At 42.9% G+C, this 25,057-nt stretch overlaps 1 protein-coding gene across 1 annotated transcript; it reads right to left on the bottom strand.

Annotated features, from left to right (window-relative positions):
• Positions 1-1,362: 1,362 nt before the first annotated feature.
• LOC104267784 (cystathionine beta-synthase-like) lies at positions 1,363-18,315 on the bottom strand (the record flags this gene model as incomplete). The annotated part of the gene is made up of 14 exons (XM_009866784.1): positions 18,140-18,315; positions 17,465-17,571; positions 16,348-16,482; positions 13,756-13,835; positions 12,360-12,494; positions 11,762-11,831; positions 10,086-10,177; positions 9,169-9,298; positions 8,442-8,522; positions 7,888-7,993; positions 6,944-7,018; positions 6,119-6,253; positions 4,837-4,945; positions 1,363-1,472 (listed from the first exon to the last, which is right to left on the bottom strand). Coding segments are annotated over exons 1-14 (1,490 nt in total), but the record flags the coding sequence as incomplete, so codon positions are not given.
• Positions 18,316-25,057: the final 6,742 nt, after the last annotated feature.

The following is a 25,057-nucleotide window of genomic DNA, read 5'->3' as shown; positions in this document are numbered from 1 at the left end:
TGACACACCAGAAGGCTGTGCTGCCATTCAGAGAGACCTAGAGAGGCTGCAGAGTTGGGTGGGGAGAAATTTTATGAAATACAACAAGTGTAGGGTCTTGCACCTGGGAAAGAATAACCCCATGTGCCAGTACTGACCTGTTGGAGAGCAGCGTAGGAGAAAGGGACCTGGGGGTTCTGGTGGACAGCAGGATGACCATGAGCCAGCAACGTGCCCTCGTGGCCAAGAAGGCCAATGGCATCCTGGGCTGTATTAGAAGCAGGGGTGGCTAGTAGGTTGAAGGAGATTCTCCTCCCTCTCTGCTCTGCCCTGGTGAGGCCAAATCTGGAATATTGTGTCCAGTTCTGGGCCCCTCAGCTCAAGAGAGACAGGGAACTGCTTGAGAGAGTCCAGCGCAGAGCCACAGAGATGATGAAGGGAGTGGAACGTCTCCCTTATGAGGAAAGGCTGAAGGAGTTGGGTCTCTTTAGCTTGGAGAAGAGGAGGCTGAGGGGTGCCCTCCTTAATGTTCATAAATATATAAAGGGTGAGTGTCAGGAGGACAGACTCCAGCTCTTCTCAGTGATGTCTAATGACAGGACAATGGTCAACAGGTGCAAGCTGGAGCATAGGAAGTTCCACAAAAATATTAGGAAAAACTTTTTCACTGTGAGGGTGACAGAGCCCTGGCACAGGCTGCCCAGGGAGGTTGTGGAGTCTCCTTCTCTGGAGACTTTCAAAACCCATCTGGACTTGTTCTTGTGTGACCTACTCTAGGTGATCCTGCTTTGGCAGGGAGGTTGGACTGGATGATCTTTTGAAGTCCCTTCCAATCCTTAACATTCTGGGATTACCAGGAACAAATCCAAGTTTGAGGACTATTTATTTACTGTGACAACTGAGATAGCTGTCAGATAAATTTATCTGGTGAGTTTTAATATTGTTTTTAGTCTAGTTTCTCAGTGTTTGTAATTTTGCAAGTTGCTTGCTTGGAAGGAAGATGAAGAAGGAAAAATCATTCATATATAACAGTGACATACCCTAGCTCTGAAGATTTATTTAGTCATTTTCAGTTCATAAAGAAGTAGGAAGAATCAAGTATCAGTTTTACTGAAGGAGCTTCCTGCTACTAAGAAAGCCTCTGGACAGAGGGCTAGATTCTGACATTCAGTTCTCTGAAGTAATTTGCTTCAAAACCAGGTACATTACAGTATGTGAGGTTCTTAATGGATTTAACATTGACTCCACAAGAATTACAGTATTAGTGTCTTCCTAAGTGTTACTAACACATAGTTACACACATAGAAAGAGGAACGGACTTCTTCAAAATTTGTTTAGACGCTCACACTTGTACTTGTTTCTTGTTACCACTCAAAAGATTACCTCGTACAAGTGACATCATACTCACATTGAATTTGCTCATGAACCACTAGAGCAAAGTGATCTATTTCCAGGATAAGAGAGAGTTTCCCCAAGTTGTCTTTCAGGTTAATCTGAGGAGAGAGTTACAAAACTTAAATATAACAGTCCTTTACACATGTGGTGGTCAACAATCCTCATATACCTTGTGCAAGTACTAAAAGCCACACATCAGCTTTTACATGCCACTCCCATCTGAAGTATTGTAAAACACTAACACATCAAGGCCAACTTGAAACAACAAAACCAAATTTTTTTTAGTTTCCAAGAAAACAGAAAAAACAAAGCACCACATGAAGTTACTTATTTTGATTCTGTAAATATAATGAATATATTGAATATACTGAGTGTCTGAAAGATTAATGACGGAAAAAGATCAAGTGTTCCATGTGCCTAACAAAAGAAGTTACCATAAAACTCATTATACTTGTTGATTTTACTATAGCGAGACTAGGAAAAAGTGAATGAATCAGGCCACAAATCATTGTGGAAGTGAATATGATCTGCAAAGGCAATAAGGGAAAAGAAAAGCCCAAACAAGCCAAAAAACAAAACTGAGGTTAAAATCGGTCAGCTAACACTGCATTCAAGTGCAAATCAAGGAACTGAGAATTAAGAATTCATTTTTACTGAAGTTCAACTCTACTAAGGCTAAACAAGAAAGCACCCTGTGTTGACTCTGCAGAAAGAATACAGATTCTTCTAAAACACTCAGGAAAGTACCTGCTGAAACCATTTGAAACAACACATAAACTGTTCTTCCTACATGCTTTCACATATTAAGCAGCAGCAAGAGGTCTATTACCCAAGTGACTCTCCCCAGGTAACACCCACCATCTGATATATTTTGATTAAAGGAATCTTCATGAAACAAGTTTTGCACTGCGGACTAATATGTCTTTATCCTGCAGCGAGCTCAGCTTGTGATCGAAGAATAAATGCCACAGTGTGAACAGTTGGGCTGCGCTCCAACACAGAGCCCTTGTCTCCACCCTGTGAGTTAGAAGAGATCAAAAGGATTCCCAGCAGCCTGTGTTGAAGGGACCAGCAGGCCCTAGTGCCTACTGAAATACCAATCCTTCAGCTTGTGGGCCAGGCAAGGGGTAGGGGCGAAAATCTGGACCTACTGCCACATCGAGTCAAATATCAGTCACCACCACTGACAAGCAGTTTCGTGCAAATGTACATGCAAAGTCTACCTTTTGTAAGCAAGTTCAAAGGTCACCGAAGGAGTAGAGCCCCTTGCCATTCAATCAACAGACACATTTTCAGAGACTGGGTAGGCTAAAGACAACCAGAACAAGCAGCCTATAGGCAGGCCTGGGGCAACTATGTAGACATAAACACTTTGAAATGCTTAATGAAAATTGAACAGAACTCCCACAGAGTTTTCACCTGTCTCACTACTATTTGTTCAAGCTCCCTAAAAAAGAAACGTGCCCATGAATCTTCCCACATGTAGGCATTTTGTTCAAACTTTGTAAAAGTCTTTAAGGCAATTAGCCTATGCACATGCTACTACACTACAGATGACTGAGACTGCTTGTTTGGCTGAGGGCAGGTGGCAGGGCACTGCTCATGGCCCTGCAACTCCAGTCCCCAGAAGTAAGTTTGGGGACACCACGCCTTGCATTGTTTACAAGAGTTCTAAATGGGTTAGGACACAAACCAAAATCACACCAGGGAACAGACTAACAATTAGACACAAGGTATAGTAAAAGTCAGTCTCATAAAGGATGCCCAAACTCTATTTGCTGGTTAAGGCAGACAAGAAATCTGCTAAGGCTATGTCTGCACCACATCTAACAGATGTTAGTAGTTGATTCGAGGATCCCTTGGGGAAGAAGGGGTAAAGAGACCCCAGACCACTGGAACTAACATCTGACTCCACAAGAATGGCCCTCCCCTCCACTAACACAGGACACTTGTTTGGATTAGCAAATCATCTAGTATTTCAAAGCCCCAGAGTACTATCCTGCTAGAGACTTAAGAAAAACACTATAACCATCGCTCATCCATTCAAAGGGATCACCACAATTATTTTGTGGTGATCCTACCAAAAACCCACTTCCTGTGCTGCCAAAAGATAGCTGCCTTAGTAGTCACAGGCTAAGATGACCTCTTATTGATGCATGGTGCAGTACAGATGCTAACTGTAGGATAATCTAAGTCATTTAAGTGGCATCGATGATCCATTCTCTCAATTTCACCAGTAAATAGGCCAAATAAGCGTGACTAAAATGGTAAGAAAAGGAAAATCCACAATACTTCTGAGGTTATGTGCATTTAACCATGTTTCTTCTTTAAATCCTCAATTAAAATGGAAAAAAACCAAAACCAACGAACAATACTTTTAGCACGTTAGCAATACCACCACTTCTGTGCCACTCCCATCCTCCACCAAAAAAAAAAAAAAAGTCAGAACTAAAGATAAAAGAAACAGTTAAGCTGTTCTTTACTGAAGAGACATGAGACACTTCAAGCTGCCCATGGAAAAAACCCACAACCTCAGAAGCACAAAGACTTGGCTACTACAGCTAACACCAGTGTAGCTACAGAAATGATTGCACACCACCAGCCCCAGAAACTCTTAAGGTGTCCAAGTGAGGGAGAACATGAAGAACTAAGCAGTTTTGTTACGCACCACATTTCCACCTGATGCTTGATTATCTGTCTGGGAAGGAAAAAGTATATTTACAAGTGTCCATAACAAACTAGTATCCCTTCTCAACCTCAGGCACTTGGTAGTTCACAGACTGAGTGGAAGCATTACACATACTTCTGGAATACAGCACCTCATCTACTATGAGACAGTTTTGAAACTAAAAGCCTGGTGAAAACTAAGTCAAGTATTCCATGTTAAAAAACAAAATCCTCTTCCTGCAAGAGAAGCAAAGCAACAGCAACAATACTTATTTATTTTAGAAGAGCACCCATACAGCTGGGAAGTTATGGTATCCTGGCACACTAGTTGGACAGCCAGGTAAAACTGGCCAACATCAAAATTCACATATCTTGACAACATCAACTTTCAGCAGCCATCCCCCTGTTTTAGCAAGGCATCTGACACAAATGCACAGCTTCTTTTCAGCGGATACAGAAATTACTTAGATGAGCTCTTTCAATATCTTCCCGTTTCTTCCTCTAAATGGTTACATTGCCCTGATTTGGGCTAAGGTTTTGGGGGAACAAGGAAAGGACGAGCATACTAGAAGAAAGCCTACTGAAGTAATGGAACAGCACAATACAGAGTCACAACACAAACCTGGGAGCTGCTGAGTGACCTAGGACAGAGTTTAGGGCACATCTGTGCTCAGTAGCAGCTGCTCTGTATGGTCCCAGGTAACCTTACCCAAGCTGATGCCACTACAGTGTTAGGACATCTACAGTAGGACTTTAAACCAGAGGACCAGGAGCTGTAAAAATATACCTGCTTACCTGTTTAAATTGCTTGTAGATTACTTTGCTGACTTCATCAGAAGGCTGAACTTTTCCAGCAAGCAGTGAAGAAAGCATGTTACCCAGGGTCACCATGCCCAAAATTACCCTGAGGAAGGGAAGAGAGAAGGTAAGACTAAACAACACAAAACAAAAATATTAGAAAAAACTTTTTCACTGTGAGGGTGACAGAGCACTGGCACAGGCTGCCCAGGGAGGTTGTGGAGTCTCCTTCTCTGGAGACATTCAAAAATTGTCTGGACGCATTCCTGTGTGACCTACTGTAGGTGATCCTGCTCTGGCAGGGGGGCTGGACTAGATGATCTTTTGAGGTCTCTTCCAACCCCTGACATTCTGTGATTCTGTGAAAAGCCTCAGGTGTTCCTGTAGATAAAAGGATCCCTTCTCAGCCAGCCTGGAGAAGTTCAGATGCTTCATGGTATAAAGCAACACTATTGATGGTATACTCAGATTCTGTGTCTCTGCAGGTGACAAACTCCAGTTCTCAGAAGTTCTGGAAGACTCACACAGAGGTCAGCCTGGCCCTTCCAAGTTATCCATCTCTAGTCCTTGCAACTGGAGAGCTTGTTGCAAACCAAGAAGGCTTCTGAAAAGCACAACTTCATTGTTTTATGCTCTCATCTGTCCTTTTGAAAAGTTTGATGGCCAGGGACATGTTCACCTCAATTTGGCTCATTCCCCTTCTCCCTACAAGGATCCACAACAATTAGCCCCTCGAGTAAGCACCGTAATCGAGAGTAACTGAGCAACCCTGCCCATGACAGGGAGGTTGGATTAAATTATCTCTAAGGTGCCTTCCAGCCTAGGCCGTTCTATGAACTCTTCATTGTTCAGCCCATCCTACCATAGAGCTACAGGGCAATAAGGGTCACTACACCACTGCACTGTAACGCAGGGTTCTGAAGAAACTAGGTGAAAGCTGTGCTGGAGATTGGCATGTTTGAGGTTGGTTGTTTTTCAGATATGATTTTTTTGCTTTGTTAAACAGCTATTATAAAAAACCCAACAAAGTTATCCTGCAGAGACACACTGAGCAAGTGTGTTACACTAACTGTTAGAAGCTTATTATGTGAAGGGCAGGAAAATCCCAGCACGACAACATATTAAGTCCAGCATTGATGTGCCTATGGTAACATTTCTGAAGTGTGTTATTATAAATGAAGAAAGAGAAGCAAGAGGATACTATACTTCTAGTAAGCATTGAAAGGACCTGGTGAAGGAAACAATACATATGGATTAATAGTGATATATGTGGACATACCCAGATTCATCAACAACTGGTACCTGGTCGAATCCCTTCTCCCGGAGAATTTCAACAGTCTTTGCGCAGGTAACAGTTGGAAGCACAGTCAGAGGAGCCGAGAGACTGAGCTCCTGAACACTGATGTTCCACCACCTGGGAATGAAACAATAAAACAAACTCATGCAAGTCTTACAGAGAGAACAGAACTAGTTGTTTGTATACAGTGGCCTTCAGCACTACAGGAATGACAAAAGGCTGCAAGGAAGAGCAAGGATTCAGCCAGAGTCAGTAAAGCTTCAAAGCTTTTAAGTTTTCTCCCCAGCATCACAAAGTCACTGAAATCTGAGAAGGCTTTAAGATTGAAACTCACTTCCTCATTTCCCCTACTTTCTAGGATTACAGATAGTTAGTGGAGAGTACTGATCTCCCTAGCTTCATTATTTATATTTTACACAGAAAATTTTGTGCTCCTACTCAGAGTTAGCCATATTTACAGTCATTATCAGTAGCAATTTAAGGAAGAGCATTTACAGTGATTTGCATTTGATAACTTTGAAATGGAAGTAGTATACAGAGAATCCCTCTGAGATCAAATACAACCCTTTTCATAAGAAAATAAAAATTAAAAAAAAATTCATTAAGTGCAAAGATTTCTTCTGCTGCTACACAACTGAAAGAAGGAAATAAACTAATCTAAGCAGATTTGATTAATAGCTGCAATTATGAATCAACACAACAGTATGAAAGATTAGCCAAATCAAAGGAAGTAAGCTTTAAATTAAAAACTGCCGTAAAGTTGATTGAATAGACTCATGAATATCCAAATGGATCTGACATACTTACCAAGGTTTTTTGCCAAGATCTTCTTCCTTCATGAACCCCTTCTGAATCATCCATTTGTCACTCAAGAACTTGGACCTGGAAAGCATCAGAAAGTGAAAAGCTCATTAGCAGGCTGAACATCTGACAGTAAATCTAACAGCACACAGAGGCAACTGTTTACAGTTCTAACAGTTTACCACTAACAACTAAAGTGTAATTAAAAATATAATGTTGTTTGCCATCCAAGCTTACCAGCCAGGGACACTGAGAAGAAATAACTCCTAGGAAGAAAAAAGAATCTCATAGGAAACAAAGTTTCAATACATCAGTCCGTTACAACATGATGTAGGGGCAGCCTAGAATGAAGAAGCGCAAATCCATACTCAGGCAAGGTCTGTTAACAGTTTCTAGTCATCTAGTATTGCGTCCGACGCAAAACAAGTCAGGAACCACAGCTAAAAACACCATAGTTTGGGATATGTTTCAGTGTGGTAGGACAGAAGCTTCTCAACACAGCTCAAAGCCCTCAGGGTTCCATCCATAAACCCACCCCAACACTGGCTTCTGCTACAGTACTGCTGTTTTCTGCTGTGGACACAGGCAGAGAGAGTAGGCCAGCCTTACAGGGCACCTTCCAGGAATGGGATAACACCAATGGTCCCAAATAAATAAATCTGTGGAAGCAAATCTTTTCCTGTGAAAGATGCTAACCATGCATGGTTAGCTAGTGAAGTCGGACACAAGGAGAAGCTCAGCTTTCAGAGGGGCTAAGCTCCCTTCTACTCCGTATCAGACAATTTCCAGACACCTCAGAAGTTGTGCCCCAACACACATTTCTTGCTTTGACAACCAGTTGCTATAAGAAATATGTATTTAAGTCGTCGCTGCTGTAAGGAGGTCCAAGGGACTGCCTCACCCTTTTCCCAGAGAGAAAAAAAAAAACACAAAACACAACACTTTCTTACATGTAGTTCCTGATGGAGTCAGGCAGGATAACAACACAACGCTGACCTTCCTTCAGCTCTTTGGCTGCCTTCAGAGCTACAGACATGGCACTGCCTGAGCTGCCACCTGCCAAAATGCAGATCAGAGGGAAAACTGTCAAACTGTAAGTGAAATCACAGAATCACAGAATCATCCAGGTTGGAAAAGACCCTTGGGATCATCGAGTCCAACCATTAACCCTACTTGCAAGTTCATCCCTAGACTATATCACACAACATCACATCCAAGCGATGCTTAAACACATCCAGGGATGGCGACTCAACCACCTCCCTAGGCAGTCTGTTCCAATATCCCACAACACTTTCTGTGAAGAACTTCTTCCTAGTGTCTAGTCTAAACCTACCTTGTTTAAGCTTGAAAAATGAGAAAGAATGACAGAGGTGGAAAGGCCACATAGAAGCCTAAGGTGAGGAAGACAGCTTCTGAAATGGAAGGAGGTCTCCCCACTTGCAGAAGGGTTCGGTCTCTCACATACTATTTAAGAGAAGCCCGAAGGATTCGCCTCTGCTCTTACCACACAGCAGCCCTTCCTCTCGGATCAGCATGCGTGCTATAGCAAACGACTCCTCATCATTGCTCTTGTACCACTGGTCCACTGTCTGGGAAGGGGCAGGGAGAAAGAAACAAGGGTCTCTTTAAATGAGGACGGCTAAGGGAGCTACACACCTAGTGTGAATTCAACCCATGCTCTGCTGAGGCAACAGCTGCCCTACTGAGCTGCCTGGGTTTCCATCCTCCAAATGCCAAGTGTTCAGTTTTTTTTTTTTTTGCCAAGGTAAGATGATCACATCAGCACAACAGGCTCCTTATGGAAACCTCACTGTGAGAAAAAGTTGTTGTGAGAGCCACAGAGAGCATCAGTTTCCTCCCCTCTTGGAAGGCTTCCCAGAAAAACAGGCTCTGCTCAGGACAGTCATATCACTTCTAGCCAGGGTGTTGTTGGGGGGTTTTGGTGAGTTTCTTTTTTTAATCAACACCAAACCAATCAAAAAAAAAAAGAAGAAAGTACTGTGTTCTAGGAAAATGTTATCTGCTCACAGCATTTCCACCTAGCATTGTAAAACAAACCTGGCCTGTGCAGAAGTCTTCTGAGGATTGCTTTTGCTGGTGGCAAGAACAGGAATAGTTCTGTCTGCTAGCCCTATCAGCTCAAAAGAAATACTTCCAAGTTCTTTGTCTACCTTTTACCTCAATTCTGCACCCCAGCAGGGGGCAAAGGACAGTAAACCAAGAAGCGTGACTTACAGATCTATCCAACACTGTGGGGACAAAATCATATCCGATTCCTTCCACTTCATACATTGTCTTGTCAGTCTTGTTCAGTTCTTCTGGTGCAGCAAGGATGGAGCCTTCAGGATCAACACCTATAATCTGGAGAAGCATTTTCCACTTCAGCTATCGTAACAGGCTGTTTCTGAGAACACAGCTATACACTCAGGAGTGCTGGCCTCATTACAACTGTTGGTGTCACACTGGCTGCACAGCCAGCCAAGCTAACAGCAAACTAGTCTCCTATTCATTTCTTCCTGGCAACATTCACCTCCCCTGTGAGCAAAATGCTCTTCTGTTTCTGGCACCTTGGCAATCTATCCTGTCTCCTCAGGCTTCAAACACTAAGTGAGGGGCACCACTTGTTCTATACGGGTTTTGCATAGTTTAAACAGAAGATGAGGTTTCCCTGAGGGAAGATTGTCCTCATTCACATGTCAGGCATCATTACAGTCAAGACATTTTGTGCCAAGTGTAAGTAAATTTTGTTTACCACTCCCTGTCTGTATAGGAAGATATTCACAATTGAAACATGATACCAGCTTCTGTGAGGAAACATGACACAGCACACAAGTACACACACAGGTTGCCGCATGCTGGGAAAGTTTCACTGGGTAAAACCTCAGCAGCTCCTGGCAAGTTAGTGAAGGCACAGTCAGAGAAGAAACACAAGGCTGCAGTACACATCAGAGAAGGAAGTTTCTCAGACAGCCCATGAAGGGATCTGAGGGCCAGTTTCTGCTGAGCCACTTAGAAGTACGTTCTAACTGAGAACATGCTAGAGCTTCCCGCAAAGACCCAGGGCAGACTTGCAAGGAATGGGACATGCCAGGTGGAGCAGTCTGTGATTCATCCTGATGAAGAGAAATGCTTTAGGCTTGCCACTTACTTTGCAACCTGGACACTTCTCTTTTAGCTTTCTGGAGATGCCAGTGATAGTACCTCCTGTGCCAGCTGTAGCCACCAGCATGTCTATTTTTCCTGTTTAAAGGTAAAGGACAGAAGGCAGTTGTGAAATCTGCCCTAGATTAATGGGATTAAAAAAATGACTCAAACCTAAGCATGGACTTTCTTCAACAAAAATGGGCAAGATAGGGCTCTTTGTTTTCCAAGAGCTGTGTTACAAGACCTACCTTGAGACCACCTTGCTCAATCTCATTTACTCCAACAGTGGTTTTGAAATGTCCATCCAGTGGCCTGGCAAGGCACCAATTTCTGGTGCTTTGAACAGGGCTGGAGGTGGCCCATACAGCTGACACCTGTAGTTTTTCTGTTATTGCATTTGCTGATGTAGATAATTCAATTCTTTAACTTAGAATGATCAGTTCGTTATATTAGTTAATTTACTGAATGAGTGCCAAGAGCATGAGATACGTATTCATCAAGAGAACTGTTAACACAACTGTTCTCTCATTTTCATGTGAAAAACACTGTTCTCGTCATGAGCACTCAGAATGAGTGCAGGTGTGATAGTTCATTCTTCTGGCACCCTCTACAGTTTACATGGTGGATCCACATGATGGCTTTGTTAATAAACAAACAACCAAACATTTTAAAAGGTCATCAAATCACATACAAAAACAAATGCTTACCAGTCAAAAGAATAACACCCCACCAAGCAGGGGTATAAGCTCAGTAATAACTAAGCAATGCCTGACCTATGAGGAAAAGTAAATACAAATAAGAAGCCTAAAGCTAGAACTTATCTAGACTATCAGTTTGTGGGATGGCAGTTTGTTAAAGTGCACTCATTTTAATTCAAACTTAGATAAAGTTTGCACAAAGACAAACCAAATACTCTGAACAACTTCAGTTACTTTTTGAGAAGTAATTTAATAACTGCTTTCTTATTAGAGGGCCCCATCAGAAACTGTACTGTTTTATATGGCAGGTCAGTAGCCTCCTATATAATTTCTTTCACCATCTATAGCAAATACCCTTATGGCAGGCTGCACACTGAGTGCCTCCAGTAGCTCTCAAATCGATTCCTCAGCTGGGTGAGTTAGCATAGCTAAAGCTCTCTGCTGCCACAGCTCAATCACTTCTGGTACTCCAACTCAGCTGCCTAGAGCTAACACGGAAGTGACCACTGCAGAGTAAAAGGGTCTTACTGCTGATCACTGCAACACAGACTGGTACTCCTGAGGACTCCTAACTGAAGAAGCTTCATGTGTAATGTAATGGACTATTTGTTCTGAGAATATAAAAATGCCTATTTCTCTACCCGTGGTCAGAGAAAAAGACTGTTCTTTCATGTCACTCTAGCTATGGTTTTGTTTTTGTTTTTCTTGTTCTTTAAAAGACAACTTGAGCATCAGTGCCTTCTCTACCACAAGCAGAGAAGTTTGAAAACCAAGGCATCCCTCTCTAACAGCAAAAAAATAATTCATTAGTACAACTACTGAAATAGTGAATAGAAAATTTAATGACACACAGCATATGTATGTGATTTGCTGTATCAAAACCCATGTGTTCCTCAAGCACCTCAGGTCCCATTCTCCAAGTACCTAACAATAAGAGAATACTCGCGACTCAAAGAGGGGGTCAGCAGTAGATCAAACGTACCCTCACACTGCTGCAGGATCTCTTCAGCTGTAGTGTCATAGTGCGTCAGGGGGTTGCTGGCATTACGATACTATATTAAAAGACAAAATAGCCGTTAAGTAGACCAGAAAGACAAATGTCACATTTCAAGAGCATGACAAACATTCTCGAAGCCACAGATGCTCTTTCCAGACTATTTCCTTATCTATTATCTGGACCTAGGCAAAATGCCCAATGGGAGATATAACCTTCCTAAGCAACCTAACTTAAGAGTAGTTCTAAGGTGCCAGCACCCTCCAATGCCAAGACCAGCTCTGTTTGTGGGACTGTTTCTGTTATGAACATGACCCTTGCATGTACTCCTCCACACACGACTGCCAATTCAGTGGAAGCAGTCACCCATACGTTGTTCAGTCTGCAAGCACAGGCTCGTTGCTGCCCTCTAGTGACAAGAAAAACTTGCTACCCTACAGCACGGTGATTGTTCAACCACTACCTGGGACATCTTTTCCTCCAGAGACACAGCAGGGCGTTGAACAGTCAACCATTGACACTAAGGAACAAGGCTGCAATACCTCCTCCCATACTATGCCTGCAGCTCTGACACCTTGGCTCTTACCTGATCTAGTATGTGTGCGTTAGGGATTTCGTTTTTCAGTCTCCATGCTACTCCCACGTGAGATTCAGGAGAATCGAATCTGGCAGTAGTTGGGGTCCTCACAATCTCAGCACCCAGAGCCCGCAGGACATCCACCTGTAGCAAATAAAGGCAGTCGCAAAATCCCCAAACACTCTTCCAGCATACAGACTTCATTAGGATGCAAGGGAAATAAAACATCATCCCTTTTACCTGGTCTGCAACAGCCTCCTTAGCAGTTCTCTTAAACCCCAGCCTCACATCACTGAGCCGTAAGTCCAGATCCTTAATGTCATGTGGTCTTATCTAAACTTTACTTGGGAGCTAAATGTCAGAGTCCTGTTTCTATCCTAGGCCTTCAAGCCTGTAGGGACTGTTAATACATATTGAGAAGCCTCATTCAGGCAAAACACCATCTCATGGCAGTCACATACATTCTGCACTCCAACAGTGCTACAGCCCAGAAATTATTTCTTTTTCAGTGCAAATTACATACATTTACCTCCTCCTTTGGACACTGGCAGCAAAGGAGATGTTTCCTACACACCATTCAGCTGCTACAAGGACAAGAAATTTTATGACACTGAGCTAAGGCAAAGAGAGGGAGGCCTCTGGTACTGCACGGCACATGGCAACAGGCATGCAATACCTCTCCTTCCAGTGAAGGTAAGAGCAAGCAACTGGTATAGGCCTTCAGGGGATGTTCTCATTTGTGTCACTGAAAGTGTTTGAACTGAGACAAGCGGTTTTGCTGTCAGCAACTGCGAAATATGGGATCTCCTCTTTACTCTCTTCTTCTGGCTGCAGGTGCAGCACTACAGGACAGGGCTTGCTCTAGAGCTAGATGCTTTGTGCTTTCTACAATGAAGGTAAGTGGATGTTACTCAGGTGGCTTTTCCTTCTCCTTTGATGCTGTAGTGACACAAGTCAGATGATTGCCCATATGGCCCAGTGTAACTTGAAGAGCTTAACAGTCTCCTTCACAGCCTTGCTCAGCCCGGCGCAGAGCACAAAAACATTCAAAGCTTCAGCATTGCTGTTGTTTGTCCTCCTTTGCTCAGTGAGAGACAGTCAACCCAGGGACAGGTAGTGACTGCAATCTCAGGTTCCTTTGACATTTGTATTTAAAACAGTTATGACTGTTTTCCAAGTGAAAATGCTGTGAGAATGGGTCTTAGAGACATTTTCTGACCATAGCTAGCCAGCCTAGATTTCTCTGGGCACTGGCAACAGCCCCTCAGCAGAGTTCTGCCTGGCCAATGACTTGGACACCAAAAGCTCACATCTTGGTTGCTAAAGCCACGGCGCTCATCTGCACCAGGAACTCTGCAAGTGCAAACATGCTTATTTTTATTTTTTAAATAAAACTAGATCTCACCTTTTCCATGCTCATTTTCTCTGGCATCACAATTATACAGCGGTAACCCTTCACTGCTGCAGCCAAGGCCAGCCCAATTCCTGGAAGCAAGCAAAGGCATGTAGATCATACACTGAGGAGCAACAAAGAAAAAACACCACAGTGCTAGCTTTGGCATGCCCTGGCTTTAATTAGCTTTTCACCAGAGGCTTGAGTACAATGTCTCTAGAGGGGTGGCAAAGGGGATGTTTCTGGCTGCTGGGGAGAACTGGATTTACGGATGTTGCTAGTTCTTTGAGGATCACAGCCAACAAAGTTCAGCCAAGGGCAGAAAAACTTGACTTGTGCAAACTGCTGGTTTTACCATGTGCACATCACATGGTCTCACCCACTTCATTTTTACAGAAGTCATTTGGGAAGGGAATGAGCTTTAAGCTAAAGAAGACTAGGGCAATCATTCTGATACTGTCCGAAGAGCATTAGAGCCTCTGTTGGCTCACTTCTGCATTAAATCCCTAGTTTACAATGTGCCAAAACTAAGTCCTTTCTAAAAACACATGATCCAGATACTGTGATTTAGGTTTTGCATTGCAGCTTGTTACAACAGTAGCAGCTGTGGTAGACAGACACCTCATTTCTACCTTAAATTTGCACCTCCACTCTGATTTCTGCCTTCCAGCTTGCCACTGTCTGCCTGCCTGAAGAGCTAAGCTTACAAGTGCCCTCCCCATGGAAGAGAAGCTTACACCTGTTATCGAATCACCTCTCTGCTGAGGTCAAACTGCATTGCACCTCCACTGCTGTTTCACACAGCAGGCACAGGACCAACACAAGCCCATGACAATGCCTGACAGACAGTTTATCCTGCACAGAGACTTGCTTGCTCAAAGCTGGCTATTTCTACACGGTGCTGGATCGCATAGGGGAGGGAGGGAAAAAAAAAAAAAAAAAAGTCTAACTGTTGCTGAAAGAGAAGCATCACCTCACACCCCAAGTAATTCAAGTAGTGTTTAAATGTTTGGGGGAACCCAAATCTTCCCCAGTGTTTAATAGAGAAATATGGATGCTCAAGAAATTTTTAAAAACCACAATCAACCCAAACAAACAAACAGCAAAGGCCTCACAAAGGGCAAAGACTAAAGAGAAGCCACCAGTACTCTCTCTTATGGTCTGTGATGAAGAAAACATTGAGACTTGAACTCTAACTTTGTACTTTACACTCCTGACCTGGAAAATGCCGTAAACATCAAAACAGGAATTTGGCTGAGGGAGAAGTGGGATGCAGAGAGGACAAAAATATAACACACTGGCTCTCACATTTAACAGCTCTTAGCAGTAGCCTAGAGCAAAAGCCAATCCTCTCAGGCTACGACCTGCCCTGGTCTTTGCTTTTACATGAAGAGACAGCTTTCTGAAGCAATTGTCCTGTATAGCAGGATATCATACTACAGCCTCAGATGATACTGGAGGAATGTAATATATATGGGTATTTTCCACTACATGCCATTGTTGAATCAAGAGGTATAGCCACAATCACAATGGGCTTCAGTTGCACCACTTACCACAGAGCATCTGCTGAGCAAATAACAGATACAACCTCCAAGTTTTCTGCTGAAGGCAGGGGAAATGGTCACAGATCAGCCCATCAGCCCAGTCCCTCCATTAACAAAGGCTAGACAGGATCAAAAGAACAGTAGAAAGATCTGCCTGGGCTGTGTCTATCAGAAGGCAACAGTGGACAGGTGCCCAGGAAAGAGTTTAAGAACAGGACTAGAAACCTCTCCAGAACACATCAGGTAGGGAAGTGGCTTGTCACTCAGCTTAGGAACCTCCTCAGAGAAGGCAGTATATTTTATATTTAACTAGCCCAAGGGGGAACATTTCAGGTATGTCTACTCCTTCCCACCAGTAGAGAGCAGCTTGACAAGTACAACAGCTGTGACACAGGACCCCTGAGTTAACTCCAGTCTGCTTGGATTATCAGATGCTCTGCCCTGGCCCCTGACTAGCAGGACTATTCCCACCTCCAGCCCTCCAAGGAAGAGATGCTGATGTGAGTTGAATATGTTGAAAAATGCAGGCATGCAAGAGCTGTGTTAGTAGACAGTACTATAGGATGCAGCTTATCTCCTAACCTCAGCTGCATCACACGGGAAAGGCTCTTTCCCAAACCAAGACCACCTCACTTGGCAGAGCATAGGAACAAGGACCACATGACTTGCCAGACAGAAGGGAAAAATCCAGATTCACACTAGCCTTTTGGTGATTGATTTCCAATAATTTCAGTGAGACTTCAGTTCCTGAATAGCACCTAAAGACCTTAGTGAATCTGGCCCAACACTTCTTTTAAAGCAAAGAGTCTCTGCAAATTTAGCAGACCTCCTTCCCAGCTGTTCTGGTCAGCACAGGACACTGCAGAATTGGTCCTTGCGCAAGATAAAAGCAGCACGGCTCCCTACAACATGCAGGCAAGAAGAGATTCCCTTTCTTCCTTGCACAGGCAGCCTCCATGCTCCAATCTCAAGTTTGCCTCTTCCAGGAAAATCACCACAGTACTTTTCTCACATGCACATGCACACACGTACACTTTGCCAGAGTCTTTCCATTCAGTACCTGTGTTTCCAGAGGTTGGTTCTATGATTGTGTCCCCAGGTTTCAAGATCCCAGCCTTCTCGGCATCCTCTACCATCCTCAGGCTGATGCGGTCCTTTACACTGCCCCCAGCATTGAAGAATTCGCATTTTGCCACTGGAAACAAAGAAATCAAGCAGAGTTCTTAAACAGCAGTCAATTGCTAAACAGGCTGCTGATCCCCAACATACCTGCAAGGACAACTCTGCAAACATGTCTGCCCAGCTCACCTCCCTCCTTTACAACATCAGAAACAGACACTCGGTTCACAGCATCTCCACTGTAACGAGTCACAGCACTGCATCAAGTTTGGTACTTGATGCCAGCCATAGAAGCCAGGAACCAATACTCTTGTCAGTCTCCTCAAAATATGATCTCTCCTTTTACCTTTTTATTACAGCCTAGTCATTAGTATAAAAAGGCCCAATGGCGTACCAGTGAATCAGCACAGGGGAAGAGAACTCTACCAACCTGTCATTTCTTTTCCCTGCTATACTCTCCAACCAGAGTTTCTGATCAAAACAGGAATTTCTCCCCTTGTTCAGCCTACACTTTCACTTCAGAACTCCCAGCACTAATCCATTCAATGGTGGTAAACATCACCTTTCAGAATGCTGATCAGAGTCTCCAGATATCTCCACTATGGGTGGGTTTAAAAACAAACAAACAAAAATTCACCGACTTCAAACAAAAATTCACTGTTTCATCCCTTTCATCATTTCCAGTCACCCTTAGTGGTAAATGCAGATACATTTTACACACACTGATGAATACTCTGAACAGGAGAAGCAGCCAAAGAATTCACACAACTATAAATTTAAAAAAATAAAAATTAGTATTTTCTATGAAGAAAAGGTTTACTTTCTTTACAAAAATGGAAAATTCGCAGGAAATATCCTCACAAAGTAAAATTGAAAGATGTTTTAGATGATCAAATCTTATCAACCTGAAAATCTGCCAAAGAACAAGAAGAACTTTTTTCACCATTTTCTGGAGGGTCACTATGCTCCAGCTACATGACACTACTTAACCAGGACTACCCAATTTTCTGGTACATAAGTGTTTCTTATTTTGATTTTCTGCCCGCATCAGTACTTACAGAGTTCACACTTGAGCCCATACTGCTTCCCGATCTTGTTGATCCGCACCAAGGGTGTATTGCCAACTTTATTCAGGATGCTTGGCAGGATTTTCAGAGGTTCTGGCCTGGTACCCATACAAAAAAAGAGTCAGTGTATTCACAGAAGGGGCCACAGGCAGGTCACAAAAGCAACATAGCATTTCCATTGCTAAATTTCAACCAGCTTTCTCCCTGTCCATTATCAGGCTAGTTATTTTAGATATTAAGAAAAATAATAATAAAAAATAAAACACAAAACATCAAGTCCTTGCTCCAGAACAAGAATTAGTCAGACATCAAGTGCTGAGGCAAGAATCAAGTGCTCTCCTGGCATGAAGTAACTTTAGCACTGTTCAGAGTCAGCTATTTTAGAAACAAAAGCCATTAACAGTGTAATCTTTCATCTAGTCAGGGAACTGCTTGCTAGGTTACTTAAGTTAGTTCCAGTCCATATAGTTTCACATCTTTGGTGCAAAGTCCCTTGTATGCTTAATTTGGGCTCTTAGCTTTGCTTATATAAAATTAAGAAGCACCAGCATATCTACACGTTAAACAGCATCAATTTAAATCAGGCTTCTTTTGGTAAATCCACATGGCTCTGATGGGACCTAGATTAGTGTTGTACTGAAAATCATGAATAAAAGAAATACTTACAGAGTGGCATGACGATGAGGGGAGGCAGAAGGGGGCTTCCCAAGCTTCCACGTGCATTTGCTAGGGGTATCGGGGCGGATCCATTCCATTTCCTTCTCATTAGTTTTGCAATTCTCATTGTCCATCCCACCAGGGAGAAAACATTTCCCAGGTGCATGAGGGCATGAGTTCGTATCTGGCTTCTCCTAGAAAGAAAGCATAGGTAGTTCACCCTTGGGGGAGTGAGAAGGGAAAAGGAAAAAGAACCTCAACAACAAACAATAGAAAGTGATTCATAGAACCATTTCAGTTATAGAGTCCAACCATTAACCCAATACTGCCAAGCCCTCCACGAACCCATGTCCCTAAGCACCTCATCTACAAGCCTTTTAAAAACCTCCAGGGACGGTGACCCCATCACCTCCCTAAGCAGCCTATTCCAGTGCTTAACAACTCTTTCTGTGAAGTTTTTCCTATATGCCCTCCTGTAATGAGGTCAGAGCATCTTTTGAGGCTTTCCAAGTTATCCAAGTTCCACACCATGGAAAACCCATTCACATCAGTTGCTTCCCCTGCCTCTCACTGCCCCCAGTAGCTAAAAACCATGTCACTAATAAGGACTCCTTATTCTTGTTTCTATCCCTTCACCAACATATCTATTTCCAGTCTAATGTTTCAGCACGCAGCTCTTTGTAGGGAAGCCTGAAAAGAAACTACCCTGGTGGCAATTTTCAAGTGAGCAGTATTGCCTAGAAGCCAAAAGGGGTAATGGCAGCAAGTAGCTTTTAACACACAAGAACAGGTTGTGTCAGTGACTACAAAAGATCCTGTCACTATATTTAAGATCTAGGTATTAGGGGAGAGAAAACAGTATGTTTCAGACTAATCCCTCCCACACCAAAAAAAAAACCAAAAAACAACCAAATAAAAACCCCCCAGCTCTCAAATAAAACCTCCGAATTCTAAGCGGAGAGTAACAGAGTAAGACTACTTGGTGGCTAAATAGAAAATAGTGCCAAAAGACTGCATTGCTACTTGTGTCATGAAAGAGAACTCTTTCAGAAAGGCCACTGGTTTCAATACCGCCCACATTCACAATAAACCAGAAAAACAAAACAAAACAAAACCCCAATACCTCTAAAAACAGATAGGGCTTTCCCAAATTCTGGTAGCAGAATGTCTGGCAAACAGTATTCCCTAAAGACCAATGAGTACCTTAGTCACAGAAACAGGCCTTTCCGATATCAACTTCTCCATGTTCTCTGGTGAAGGTGACGGCAGAGTAGGCTGTACTTTCTTCAGGAGACCAAATACTGTGGGTCACGAGACTGAAATCCTCTTCAGAGCTGCAGATCATGCAAATAAAAAAAACAAAAACCAGACACGCCATTATCAGGAAACAGTCTCCCATAGGGGCAAGACATGTCTCACTTTCATAGGGAAAAACACAGAATCTGCAAAACAAAGCAAAGATGACATGTATAAAAGGATTTAAAAAAATGAAAAAAATAATGCAGCCGAGGTACTGCACAAAACAAATGGAGGATCCCCCTCATTATCTAATCTTCCCTTTGCCCTCCACAGCTCAGCTACAGTAAACTGAAAACATCTCTACTAGATTATTTGCAAATCCATAGGCTTGAAAGCCATGCAAAGTAATAGAAAATACTCCAGTTCACAAGATATATATACTTTGATAGAAACTAGGGGTGAAAGGGCTTCATAATGTCATCACCATAAGACTCTGTACACAACTTAAGCAACAGTTTTATACAAGAATGCTTGCAGAGACCTCTCTACCCTTGAGGAGACTAAAAATCTCAAAAGTTCCTACCCAAACTGAATTAGCATTACATGCATAACTGTAGTGATACCAAATACAACACAGAGCAAACACAAGGAAACCTTCTAGCAGGCTCTTGTCTGAGAAATTAGTAAATATAAAATTGGAACAGTAAGTTGATTTTTCCTACTCCAGCCAGTTGATTGCAGAGTCTGCCTGCTTCCTCTCTATTGAAGACAAAAGTCTGGCTGAAGTCTTGGAAAGTGTGAAGTTTTTTTTCCTAATACTTGTTTTTCTCATCACCATTCCACAGCAAGATTCAGCTTTCCATTACTGAATTACACTAGGTCTGGAAAGGATCCTTAAGTATCCTTTTTTTCCTGACAAATGCAAACAAATCAGATACAGCTTAGATCAGGCAGTGTTGATGGTCTGGTGACACACTAGAAAAAAAAAATCAGAATCACAGGATCAGTGAACTTCAGCATTTGATCCTGTAAATTGACATGCACCACTAACCATCCTACCGCCTCATGTGCACCAATTCCTTTCTTTCATGCTGATTTGAAGAAAACACCTAAGGCATTTAAAGTATCCTCCTTTAGGAAAAAACAAAACAAAAATCCAAACCTTTGAAAGTGTCAACTTTCCAGACTAAGGCTTGAACTAATTTTCCTTGTGGATACAAAGACTTAACATGCCACCAAAATGATACGATTCTACTTTATTTAGGTTAACATACACTGAAGAGATAGGATAGACTACATCCTGTCCCAGAGTACTGACCAGGACTAGACTGAGAGACACCAATCTAAGAAAGATAATATCCCATAAATATACACATTCTAACACCAGCCAGTCTTTGTTATAGGAAATTAGCTTACTTCTCCTTCCAGAAGGAAATCTAGCCTTCATTGCTATTTCTAGAAGGTGTCTAGTTCACAGCTGGGAGCATCATCACTTTATTTTTTTTTAAGTAAAGAAAAAACACTGAAGAAGTTTCAGATTGTTCTGTGAGCCATATCCACGTGCTCCTTCAGAGAGTTGGAATGCAATACTGGACATGGACACCGACTGCCTCTGCTCACAGGTAACACAGACAATATTTAGAAAGTTCATCTAATAACAGAGAGAAATTTGTTGAAGTAAAAGTTTCAGAGGTTTAGAAAAGACAAACCCCAAGTACTTGATCTTTGTATTGACAGCAAGAAAGAAACGAATGTGTCTCTCTTCAAAAGTTGCCTTTTGGCGGATTCCCTCCAAATTGCACAAGGCAAAACCACTTTGTTTTCTCTACTGTAAGGCAAAAAAAAAAAATCCTCAACCCACTAACAGCAACACTCAATTTCTTGAGCTAGAAAACAGGAAATGATGAAAAGCAGTATTCATTGGCTTCAACCAAGCTGTGAGATTCTCCTATTTGTTTAGAATGGAAATATTCTGGTTTTGGATCAAAGTTTCAATAACGGTGCTAAAACTCTGAACAAAAACAAAGAGAGAAAGAATAAGCTAATCACAAGCAAAAAATCCTGTCACCAAATACTGAGCTGAAGCAATATCATTCATTGGAAGAAAAATAAGCTCCTATTCAATAAATTCCTTCAAATCATTTTAGTATACATTATGCCATTCTATGATTCTATTTAAATAAAAAAACATACACAAAACTCAAAAAATCCACACTTGCCTAGCCCAAAATACAGAGGTATACATACATAAAGTCAAATTCTAACCATGCTAGTAAACAATCAGTCCCAGCTGTGGTCAACCTAGTACCTTTTGGTTTTGAAGGACAACAAAATCCTAGAGCAGACTTCACTGTTCTCCAAGGGCAATTCTTACCACAGCACTCAACAGAGACATAAAAGCACCTTCAGAGGCTTATAGCAATACCCAAGAAACAGGTCAAGAGGCCAAGAGTGACTTGTCATGTTCAGAACCAACAGGAGGACCTCAGATCTTTGAGCTCCTTCAGTACTAATGATGAGGTTTCTGACACATCACCCAGAACATCGAACTGATGCTTGCAGCCCTAGATACAACTTCAGCAAAATAGGGGGCAGAGATGGCCAATCTAGGACCTCAAAATTCACCCCATGATCCTGCCTACAGGCTCAAATCAGACTATAGGAAGCTGGTGTATCTTTCTGCTGGGGAGATCTTTGGGGAAACAAAGGAAAAGGGGCAAGCAGAAATCACCAAAACAGAGGATGATAGTAGCTTCTTTGCTAGCCCAACCCTCTTCTCAGTCTTTCTTCTGGAAATGCTGACTGGGGAGACAGGACAACAGAATGGCAACCCTGCTTCTCTGACTAAATAAATGTTGCTCAGAAGAGCCTGAGGGAGACAAACTGCAGGAAGAGTTCCCCATCTTCAGGGGAAAAAAAATTCTGTCAGCCTGAATTTAAGTTTGCTATGAAAGGGTACACACCCGTAACTAGCTGGGGGTGTGGGCAGAGTTTTAACTAGAAAAGCCTGACTCACTTCTGCTATTCTATCTGCAGAGCACAAGGCAGAAAAATCAGAAAGATAATTTATGAAGTCACTTAAACCCAAGTCATGAAGTGGATTGGGACATAGGCAGAGATCCAGAAAGCCTTGTGGGCAAGGCTCCCATCTCCAAATTCATCTTTGCAGGGAACTCAAGACCTAAACTATTTCTGAACTTCTACAGAATAGAGCTGAAGGTTAGTGAGTGAAATTAATCCTCAAACAGCCTGAGCTGACCTCAGTCCATACACATGTTAGGAGCTACAGATTCTAAGACTGTTTACAGTATACAGCATCAGCATTAATGTAGGTATTTAAAGAGTATCACATGTTCAAGAACCTAATTAACTTGAGACATGTTTGAAGTAGAAATGAAGCTGTCTAAAAGGCAGGTGTAAGAGGTAGATCAGAGAGAGATGCCCCAAGGGCTGACTATTCAGCAAGAGATGAGATATGATATCCCATTACGTTGCAGCCTGAGAACGGGTAACTTTAACATTAAGCCGGTTCTTTACTCTGTGAACAAGCAAACCACTACAAACTAGTTGTTCTGCTCACTTTGAGTATCACATATCACAGAGTCTTAGAGCGCTTTAGGATCCTTACGAGTTACCAGATATACCCCCCAGCCTTTGGAAGCTGTTTGGAAACACCACAGCTCTAAGTGATTCAGGAGACAATCAGCCATTTGTCTGGGGGGATTTTTTTCCCCTCTGTTTTTTTGGTTGTGTATGTGTCCCCTTGCTACTACCTCGGTAGCAGGCAGCCAGCACTCCTGTGTCAGGAGACACCAAGTGACCCAAAGTAACTGGGGTACGAATGAACAACACTGTGGCTCTAGGAAATGATCCTTCAAGAATTAAAAGTCTGATTTCTATTTTCTTCTACAGAGCAGATGAGCACATATGTGTCCCCTCAATGATCGCTCTTTCTTTCAAGGGCAGACTCACTGATGGGAAATGGGTAGCTCTTTAATGCCCCCACCTCCATAACACACCGCAAAGATTCTAAAATTTCAACAGCAAAGCAACTTCCACTGCTATGACAATTGTAATGCCAGAGATCAGCATTGAATATATGGAAATATTCAGTCTACCTTCCCGCCACAGAAGGGAAGCTGTGTGTGCAGCCCTAACACAGGTGCTCTTCTGATACCTGCATTCCCTGACTTCACTCTGACCCTGTTTGGACTGACCTGGTAAGTGTTCTGAGTGAAGACTAATGCCTTCAAGGAGCACAATAACGTTAGAGAAAAGACTGGAGAGTGCCTTATCTGCATTTTTACCTGCTGCAGTCAGAAGGTTTCATTACTTCTTTCCCTGCTTCTAGCTCCCTCTCCTTAGTGCGCAAAGACAGATCAACACTACAGCCTAAACAGTGCTCTTGATCTGCCAAGCTCACCACATACAGGAAGAGAAACATTATAAGTAGTGTAATAGAGACTCAGAGAACTCTCTTCCTCCAGCATTATGGTGCTCCCTTGCAAGGCATCACCAGGGACCTCTGATCGAGGCTGGCAGAGAACTTCTGGTCACCACTGCCTGGGCAGGAAGACAGCTTTCCAGCTGATGCATGTTTTGTGGGAAAGACCACTTGCCACTTGCTCTAGCTACATCTGTAGAACTTTTGGCAAGCAACCATGAGCATGGTACACCTTGCTGTCCGCCTAGTTCCTATGGCAGTCACATGCAGACAGCAGGCACCTGCCAATAGCCAGAGGGCAGCCCATCCAATCTGTCCTGGCAGGCTGCTATGCTGCAAGTGCCAGATCGGTGACGTACCTGAGCCAGTATGCATGCTCCAGGACATGGGTCTCCCATGACCCTGGCTACCAACTGTAATTTTCAGAAGTACTGCTCTGGCTTCAGGAAAGTAGACTAGTTAGCTCACTCACAGAGGGTGACAACAGGATACTAGAGCGCCATCAACTAATATCAGAAAGGATGACCTGTCCAAACACCCCAAGTACTGGATCTAACCTAGCACCTAAACTCTATTTTATCAGTAGTGATCTCACTACAGCCATTCTCCTGCCAAGAAATACCAGGTTTTGAGCAGGTCTCAGTTTCTCAGGAAATACCTTTCATCTCCAACATAAAATCCCCAGATTTCACCTATCCATATGCTGAGTCTTCCCACCTTTCTGCAGAACAAGTTTTGCAGAACACTAGGCTCTCGTGCCTGGAATCGGCAGATTCGCTGAAGTGTAAACAGCCTGAGCAACTTTGCTGGAGGATGGCCCAACACTCCAAAACCTTCATGGTCAAAAGCTTTAGGATTAGAGAGGTCCAGAGAAGATTAGATGCTCAAATAGGAATAGGAGAAGGATCACTCATCTCTCAAGCTGGGGCTGGTTCAGGTAGTGGTTGGCTCAGTAATATGCCAGCAGCATTCCCAAGGCTGCTACTAAAGTAGCTCTCAGGTTTTAGTCAAGTTCAGATCCTTCCCAAGAGACAAAGGGCAGTATATGAAATAAAATGTAAAAGAAGCTTCTTGGTCCACCACATCAGCCAGACTTGTAAAAAACATCAGCAAGAGACCCTCTCGGTACCCATGAGAAGAACACGTAACAGGCCAACAAGAGCTAGAGTTGGTGCCAAGCCCCAGGAGAAAAACAAAAGGCACCACGTCACCTTGAAAGCCTGTGTAAAAAGCAGAAACCACTC

The sequence above is a fragment of the Apaloderma vittatum genome, unplaced genomic scaffold (genome assembly GCF_000703405.1).
Source record: "Apaloderma vittatum isolate BGI_N311 unplaced genomic scaffold, ASM70340v1 scaffold23843, whole genome shotgun sequence".
In the NCBI taxonomy this organism is placed as follows: domain Eukaryota; kingdom Metazoa; phylum Chordata; class Aves; order Trogoniformes; family Trogonidae; genus Apaloderma; species Apaloderma vittatum.
This window is presented reverse-complemented; position numbering and strand designations above follow the sequence as displayed.